At 49.3% G+C, this 9,421-nt stretch overlaps 1 protein-coding gene across 1 annotated transcript; it reads right to left on the reverse strand.

Annotated features, from left to right (window-relative positions):
* Positions 1 to 5,308: 5,308 nt before the first annotated feature.
* Positions 5,309 to 7,965, reverse strand: LOC103696419 (UDP-glycosyltransferase 71K1-like). Its single transcript, XM_008778033.4, has one exon. The coding sequence runs from the start codon at positions 6,999 to 7,001 to the stop codon at positions 5,556 to 5,558; it is 1,446 nt and encodes a 481-aa protein (XP_008776255.2). The 5' UTR covers positions 7,002 to 7,965; the 3' UTR covers positions 5,309 to 5,555.
* Positions 7,966 to 9,421: the final 1,456 nt, after the last annotated feature.

Genomic DNA, 9,421 nt, shown 5'->3' on the forward strand with positions numbered 1-9,421 from the left:
CCGCAGCGATTAGTGGTGTGCACCGGCAAAATAATATCTTGGCCTCCTTCGACTGCTCGCCCGTCGACGCGATCACGTGATGGAAGCTAAGAGCATCGGGCGTCGCGTCTTTTTCGCTAGTAGTGCGGGGGATTGAGTGGGCCTCGGACTACGGCAGCACGTGGGCTGCAGAAATTTCGTACTAGAAAACAGCATCCGCAGCTTGGGCTTACACTATCCGTAGCTGTCACATGTGCAGTGCCACCGATTGGATCCATTCACAATGGCTCAAAGCAGGTCGATTAGTGGAACCGATTGGCACAATTTCTTTCCCTGTCAATCTCAGTATGTTTGGAACTAAATCAAGTATTTTGCTTTTTTTTTTTTAATACTACACCAAATATAATCTATTATAACATTTAAAAAAATCATAAAAATATTAAAAATAATTTTTACATATATTCTTCAAAAGTGTTATAAAAAGTACCATTATTTCCATCTCGGGGCATTTCTGCCTATGCTTGTATAGGTTATAAGTTGTTCATAAATTTGCCATAAATATCATTGATGGAGGGCAAAATGGATCGTCCTATTTTTCGGCATAAAGTCACCCAATTCTGGTCAAATCAAGCTCAGAAAGCCGATCACAGAAGGCCGAGCTGACCTCACAAGGCCTACCTTAGAAGGCCGATCTCGTCGTTCACATGCCACGGCCATACCCTGCAGCAGCCTCACCGCACCTTGTTTTGCTTGCTGGTCACATCACGACATATCAATCAGGGACCATACCCTGTCGCACCTATTAACGCCTTATTGTTCACAGGAACGACTTATGCCGTGCGTCTCAAACAAGCTCTACCCGCGCGCCATCTGTCTAAAATCCATCTCCTTCCAAGATGAGGACGGGTCATACTTCCGCCACCCGGGCACCCCTACGGGGACTATAAATAGTCTCATCAAGTAACACCTAAGAAACTTTTGGACCAACTGAGATCCACTCTAACTTGAGTATCAGAAAGGCCTCACCGGAACCCCATTGGTGAGGCTTTATGCAGGTCCGTCGGTGCACGGAAAGCGACTCCTGTGTCCGCTCCAACCGGCAGCTCCCTTGACTCTCCCGGCGTGGTCACCCTCGGGCCAAATTTGAACCACAATATTTGGCGTTAGAGGAAGGGCCTGAGTCGTGATTATGAGGTTAAGGAGTTACAGAGCTCCAAATGCAGCGAGCAACCAGGTACCAACGCCCGACAACTCACTCCAAAGTTCACCCCTTGCAGAACCGGTGGACCAAATTTCTCAGGTCTAGCCGGAGCAGTTCAACCTGCTTGTCCAACAAGTCCAAGTACTCACTATGGCCGTTCAAGGCCTGCAGTAGGCAAGAGCCTAGCCTGCACTCCCTCCTCATGGGTGCAAAGTTCTTAGGACGGCACTTGCGACGTCGCTTTTTTGCAGAGCGTCACCATCACCGAAGCTCCCACCGAGCTCGGTCCCCAAGCTAGGAGGGCTTGTCGTGCAGCTATTATCCTAAGAGCTCGCACCAAAGTCTAACGCCTCGAGCACGGGAGCAACCATTTAAGGCGGGGTTTGCCCCATGCCGAGCTGCAGTGGGAGCCCCGCTCGAGCTCAATAGAAAAGACTTGGAGTGGCAGATACAAATGCTCTGAGACCGAGCCCCAAAGCTAGACGCCGACCTCGACTTTACCACCGAGTCTCCATTCCCTCAATGGATCGTGGATGAGCCGATCTCCCAGAGGTTCAAGATGCCATAAATTGAGCCATATGATGGCTCATCCGATCCTCTAGATCATTTGGAGAGCTACAAAGCCCTTATGACACTCCAAGGGGCCACAAACGCCCTACTCTGCAGAGCCTTCCTAGCGACTCTCCGCAAGGCAGCTCGTCTTTGGTTTTTTGGGCTAAAGCCCAGCTCGATTCTCTCCTTCGAGTAGCTGGGCAGGCAGTTCACCATCCATTTTGCCATCTGCCGGCGTCAATGCTGGATCTCAGACTCCCTCTTCGCCATCAAGCAGTAGGAGGGAGAATTTTTAAAAGACTACATCGATTGCTTTATCTTGGCCACATGGGAGGTTCGCGATCTTCTCCAGTCAATCGCCATGTCGGCATTGAAGACTAGAGCTCGGTCCTACAAATTCCTCTTCTCCATCAAGAAGAGCTTTTTCGCCAACTTTGCTGAAATGTTGGCCGGAGCTCGCAAATACGCCAAGGTTGAGAAAGCCATGACCTCTCGACGAGAGCCAGCTGAACGACCTGCGAAGATATAGAAGAAGCGCCACAAGGAGCACTCCCAACCAAGCAGCAGATTCCCGCGGCGCGAGGAGAATTCTCCTCGGCCCAGGAGCCCAGCTCGTCAGAGGTCTTTTCTCCAAAAATTTGGGGAATACACTCCTCTCACATCCACCTGAGCCGAAATCCTCATGGAGTTTGAGGGTCGGAGCTACCTCTGACCTCCACCAAAAACATGGCCGTCAGAGTTGCAGAAGCACTCGAAGAAGTACTGTTGCTTCCACAGAAATCATAGCCATGACATGGAAGATTGCTACTAGCTTCGTGATGAGATCGAGGCACTCATCCGCCAAGGTCGGCTGGGTCGGTTCATTCGTGATCAAGCTAAAAAAAGGGAGCCCGAGGAACGGGACCCAGAGCCCCCTTTATGAAGACCTAAAGGGTGTTGAAACCCCTCATGGCCACGTTGTAGTTATTTTTCTTATTCTCGCAGAGTCTGATGTAAAAGTGTTTGTGAATAATAAAAGCACTACGGACGTCTTGTTTCATGATGCCTTCCAATGGTTGTAGAACAAATTGAAAAGATGAGCACCCCTCTAGCTGGCTTCACAGAAGATCCTGTACCGGCAGAAGGGGTTATCAGCCTACTGATCACGGCTGCGCGTGCGCCCCGAGAAAGTACTGTGAAGCTAAACTTTCTCATAGTCCAGGTCGGCTCAGCCTACAACGCCATTCTTGGCCGAACAAGGCTAAACACCCTTCGAGCTGTGGTCCCTATCTGCCACCCGCTCCTGTATGCATCTCCAATGATGTTCCGATCTGAGTGGGGGTGCCCTGCTGAGTCGACCATGAGCCAAAGAAGGCCATTGAAGTCGACCTCGGAGTAGAATTGCTTAGCTCGGCTTGGACAGCTCGGCCTAAAGCTGTTAGCTCCAACTGCACGAGAGGTACACTCTACTCGGCATATACATCTCCATAGACATTTGGCTATATTACAGGATGATCAACGACTGGACTACTTTCGTTCGCCCGAGCCAAAAAATAACTCGAACTCGGAAATCGAGGGATAAATGATGGGGGGCAAAATGGATCGTCCTATTTTCGACATGAAGTTACTCAATTCTAGCCAGGCCGATCTCAGAAGGCCGAGCCAACCTCAGAAGGCCGACCTTAGAAGGCCAATCTCATCGTCCACATGTTGCAGCCATGCCCTGCAGCAGCCTCACCATACCATGCTTTGCTTGCTGGCCATACCACGACATATCAATCAGGGACCATATCCTATCACACCTATCAATGCTTTACCATTCACTGGAACGGCCTATGCCGTGCGCCTCAAGCAAGTTCTAGCTGCGCGCCACCTGTCTAAAACCCATCTCTCCTATGATGAGGACGGGCCATACCTCTGCCACCTGGGCACCCCTACGGAGACTATAAATAGCCCCATCAGGTAACACCTAAAGAAATTTTGGACCAACTGAGATCCACTCTAACTTGAGCGTCGGAGGGGCCTCACGGAACCCCACCGGTGAGGCTTTGTGCAGGTCCACCGATGCAGAAAGCAGCTCCTTTCTCTGCTCCAACCGGTAGCTCCCCTGGCTCCCCGGCATGGTCATCCTCGGGCCAAATTTAAACCACAACAATCACTATTCAACTTTTTGCGACATTTGCAAGCCGAGCTAAAACAAAAATAATATTTTCAATTTTCAGGTTTGATGATAATTTTAAATATCGCTTTAGTTTTTTATTGGATATTTACTATCTTCACTTAAATGTATTGTATCTTTAACTATAGTGATATTTAATTGCAGTGCTAATATTGCACTGAGGTAACTATCCCTGAAACAACAAGAGAGACCAATAAATCTTACATTGTGCTCTTTTATATGTTGCTTAAAACAGATCTTTCTTTAGCCTTTTTTTTTGTTGTTCATAAGCATCATTATAGTGTTTCTATATCTTGCTAGAAACCAAGCCATTTAGTGGTTTATATGGCTCTATTGATCATTATGAATCACATCACATGCACGTACCTCTCTCTCTCTCTCTCTCTCTCTCTCTCTCTCTCTCTCTCTCTCTCTCTATATATATATATATATATATATATATATATATATATATATATATATATCAACTTTCAGTATATGCAATTTATATAGCTATTCCAATACCACTTCCATTTGGTACATCAAATCTATATTGAATATACTTTTTCAATTAACCAACCATTTATATTACCAAAATTGAAGCCCAAAAGTATACAATTTTTTTTCTTGAACAAAAGTCATAAGCTAATTAAAAATCTCTAAAAAAATTATATCTATAACAAAAATAAAAAATTATAAGAAGTTTTCGATCATATATATCCACGAAAGTAGCCTAAAACGATGTTGTATCCAATCATAGGATCTGGAAAAAAAACAAGCATCAAACACGAGTCATATAAAATAATAAAAATATGATTTTTTTAAAAAAATACATCAATCAGTAATTTATTGTTTTACCTTCAAATGGGGAATTCTCATTAGATGCAATAGGGAGTTGCTGATGACCTATACAGTGGGGGTGATGATGACCTCTCACATCGGAAGCCTAGCATTTAAAAAAATTTAAAATTGTCAAAATTGTAACCTCTTTGATGACGTAAACCCCTATATCGCCGGATATTAGACTTTGGTAATGAAAAATATGTTATATCGGGACAAAAATTTTCATTTTGGATGATAAAAAATTGTCATTAAATATTTCATCATTTGGTGATGAATATGTTTTCAATACTATAAATATATATTTAGCGAAGAAACTGTTGTTTTCTCACTACATATATTTACCGATGCATTTTTCGCAATCAGCATCATGATGATGTTTTTTCACCAGTAAAATTTTTTAGCGACAAAAATAGATTTTTTTAGTGATTTTTAACGTCATGAACAATCTTATTTGTCGTAGTGGATCTGTTAGCGTATTTATAGAAAAAAATATATTATTATTGCAGGAGGACTATGGACCATGAATAACAAGATATGTAGAGTCTTCTTTTGTATAAAAATTCTACCACTTGTTAATATGCTCTCGATATGTTCTATTTTTTAAACAAGAAATGTTGTGATTGATTTATCTTTTATTTAAGCAAAAGATATGCAATAATTACCAATGGGAGCTCATTTATACAATGACATCGAAGCCATCGATGCTTCTATCACTGTCGTTCAAGCTTTTCCCATGACCACCTAAAACAAATGTAATATTATCCACAGAAACCAAACTCTACCATGGGAAACATTCAATACGATCGAGCACAGTACATCTCGTAAGAGAACGAATGCAGCATTTCAACATTTGTTCGAAACCCTTCGGTTTCTTATATCCTCCGCCAGCTTCTCCATATAAACGTAGGAAGAGCCCCCTTCGCCCAGAGCCTTCCTGCTCGCCAGTCTCATATCTGCGGCCTTCGCCCTTACTTTCCTTCCCTCCTCAGAGTCCCCCATCAAACACCTCACTCCCCTCTCCAACTCCTCCGCTCCCACGAATCCCCCGCCCTTTCTATCCACCTTGAGCTCCATCGCCACCCCAATCTCTCTCGCCATCTCGAGGGCGTTCAGATGCTGCTCGGCAAAGAGCGGCCACCCGAGCATCGGCACCCCAAACCACAAGCTCTCCAAGATCGAATTCCACCCGCAGTGGTTCACAAATCCCCCCACTGCTTGGTGAGCCAGTATCTCCTTTTGGGGCACCCAAGACGGCCAAACCAGTCCCCTTCCTCTATTCCTCTCCAGGAAGCCTTCCGGCAACACCTCCGCCAAATTCGCGTCGACCTGATGCCGGAATCTTCCCGTCGACGGTGCCCGCAGGCACCACAAGAACCGGTGCCCGCTGCGCTCCATCCCGAGAGCCATCTCTCGCACCTGCGGAGCTCCGAAGCTGCCCATGCTCCCGAAGCACAAGAAGACCACGGATGCCGGTGGCTGCCCGTCCAGCCACTTGAGGCACTCGTGTCGTTCCGAATTACCTCTGTCTTTACTGTCCTCGAGAGCGATGACGGGTCCTACCGGATAGATGGCCGGCGAGGGGCGGCTCGGCGCGCAGAGGCCCTGCATCATCGCCTTCAGTGGCCCGGGCTCTAGCTCCATCAAGGTGTTCACTATGATGCCCCTGGCTTCGAGAAATCGTTTCCCGTGGTAGAGGAACCAGGTGTAGACCGGGCTCTTCTTGTTCAGGAAGGGACTCGGCATGCAGAGCGGCGGCACGGGAGGCACCCCCGGGATGTCAACATCGCCTGCTAAATCCTCGAATTCTACCGGAATCCTGTCGTGGAGAGCTGGAAGGTGGAGCGTGGCGGCGAGCATGGCTGCGGTGGAGGTGAAGAAGATGTATGCGGAAATGCCGAGCTTGTGGGCCACATCTATCATGGTGGTGCCGAACATATCGAGAACCAGAGCGGCGACGGGGATGGAGGACTGGGTGACGGCGGCCTCGACGTGGGGCTTGTGGCTTTGGATGAGCACGGAGATGAAGTCCTCCACCCCGTGGCTGTCAGCGGGGGGGTCGACGGGCGGGAGGTTGTGGAAGCGGATGTCGAGGCCGGAGGAGGAGACGGACTGGATGTAGGAGGAGATGGTGGAGATGGACGCGGGATTGGGGGGTTTGATGACGAGGACGGTGATGGAGAAGAGATTGTCAAGGGTTTGGTGCTGGAGAAGGCGTTTGGCCGTCTCCACCATGGGTATCAGGTGGCCAGCACTCCACAGCGGCAAGAAAACGAGCCCGAGCTTTCCCATCCTCCCGTCCGGCTCCCCCTTCCCCTTTCTCGGCGTTTCCAGGAGAGGTATGCACGCTTTATCGCTCTTTCTTTCATCGCTTTATTGCTCTTTCTTTCATCGCTTTATTGCTCTTTCGAGGAAAAGGTTGAAACGAAGGAAAAGGGGGGTGGTTTAGTTCGGACTTTCATTCGGACTAGTCGGTGTGCAAAAGACTGACAGTGATGGCAAAACAACTTTATTTAAGTTGGAATAGGAATCTAGCCATGTATGTTTGAATTTTATAACCCAACCCAATTCCTCTGCTTGGTACATTTAATAATTACCTAGAGTTAATTTTGTTACCCAAAAAGATCGACCTTGTAATCGAAAAGGAAATTGAGTTAGTGTCTGAAGGACATAACCCCAGTGCGCCGATGACCATTTGAACTTAGTAAAATTGGCGATTTTAAGGACTTTAGTATGGTGTGCACGCAGCATTCCGACCGCCTTCGCTCTCAGCTTCGTTCAATTATATGGATTGGACGGGTTTCCTCCTCTGATTGCTAGGGCTTTTTGACTCTAGTTATATCAAATTCAGTTCATCATGTTTTTAATTTTATAGGATTTTATGAGCACACAAACATATACTGGCATAACATCTTGATTGTACTGTCACCACGTCTATATTGCCAAGGCTTTTTGACTCCATTTGCATTTTTATTATGCATTTTTTGATACTTTCAAAGATAATTAGTATGAACTGTTTGTGTATTTTATAAGATAATTAGTGATGGAGACTACTGGTTCAACACCATGTATCAATAATGGTAATATGTCAGTCCCTTCTGCACAATCTATACAACAAAAGAGCGATCCCACATGACAATACATCACTAAAGGAAGAATTGCCGATAGGAAGAGATTCATTGTTTGTAGGTTTTGTTGAAAGATTTTGTAAGGTGGTGGCATTAATGGAATGAAGCAACACCTTGCTGGATGATAAGTGTTACGGGGGAACTTAGCCACCATGCCCCACGTGACCGGCACGCGCGCCCAGGAAGACTACGACTGCCCCTTGATCCAGCAATCCGACCTCGGGTCGGATATCTTCAGCTCCGCAGCCCGACCCCGAGTCGGCTGCCCCTTGGTCCAGCAATCCGACCCCGGGTCGGATATCTTCGGCTCCGCAGCCCGACCCCGGGTCGGCTGCCCCTTGATCCAGCAATCCGACCTCGGGTCGGATATCTTCGGCTCCGCAGCCCGACCCCGAGTCGGGTGCCCCTTGATCCAGCAATCCGACCTCGGGTCGGATATCTTCGGCTCCGCAGCCCGACCCCGAGTCGGGTGCCCCATGATCCAGCAATCCGACCCCAAGTCGGCAATCTCTTGACAACAACAGACTGTTCCCCTGAGGCACGCCGCGGCCCCCTGCTCCACTACTCCCTGCAACGGCCGTATCCGGCGCTGCCCCACGATCCCCTGTAACAGCCGTACAAAGCGGAGCTCCACTACGCCCTGCCATGGCCGTACCCGGCGCTGCCCCACGACGCCCTGTAACGACCATGTCAGTGGCAACCCCATCGTGCCACACGATGACCAATCCCCAGAAAAACCCCCCAGCCTGATATATATGCGGCTGGGGGGGAAGGGGAGGGTAAGAAAGATTTTTCAGAGTATCATCTTACCTGCTACCTCTCCTTCTCCTTCTCCTTCTCCTTCGATCTCCCCTGACTTGATCGTCGGAGGGCCCCCACTACCCTGGAGGTGGTGCGAGGCTTGCTTGCAGGTTTCCCGGCGGAGGGCGGAGCGCAACCAAAGCAATTCAAAGGGAACCCCGTTCACACCGCTGTGCCAATCGTTCTCGGTTTGGACCCCCAGCAACAGTTGGCGCTAGAAGGAGGGCCCGGATCTCAGAGCGATCGTAATGGCACGGCGAGGTGGTCGTGGAGCTTCCAATGCTTCCGGTCGCGGGGCCTCTCGCGCCTCTGGCCGGGAGGCCGCTGCATCTCCAACACACTCTCAGCAACACTCCACCGCCCCACCGCCCATTCAGACGGTCGAAGCCGCCCAGTTCGACCAGCTAGCCCAGCAGGTTCGCACCCTCGCGGAGGCGGTGCAGAATCTGCAGGGTGCGATGTCCCGGGCGCCGCAGCGGGCTCAGGAGCCGCTGCTGCCTGAGCGTTCGCCTGTCCTCCTCAACCCGCGCTCCTTCCTCTCCCATGGGGAGGAGCGCCGGCGCAAGGAGGATTCTCGAGCACGCTCCATTCTGCCGGGACCTTCCCACCGGAGCTGCGCGGGGTACGAGAGGCGGGCCCGGGCGCGTTCCCAGACCCCCCAGTCCTCGAGGAACCCGCGCTCCAGTCGGTCCCCCTCTCGCCGCTCCTTGTCTCCCACCCACCGGTCGCACTCCCTGGACCGGCGGGTGGACGATCTCCACCGACAACTCCAGGTCCTGAAGG

This window comes from Phoenix dactylifera, chromosome 11 (genome assembly GCF_009389715.1).
Source record: "Phoenix dactylifera cultivar Barhee BC4 chromosome 11, palm_55x_up_171113_PBpolish2nd_filt_p, whole genome shotgun sequence".
Classification (NCBI taxonomy): Eukaryota; Viridiplantae; Streptophyta; class Magnoliopsida; order Arecales; family Arecaceae; genus Phoenix; species Phoenix dactylifera.

Coding starts and splice junctions, on each gene's coding strand:
- LOC103696419 (XM_008778033.4), bottom strand. CDS start 7,001: ATGGGAAAGCTCGGGCTCGTTTTCTTGCCGCTGTGGAGTGCTGGCCAC.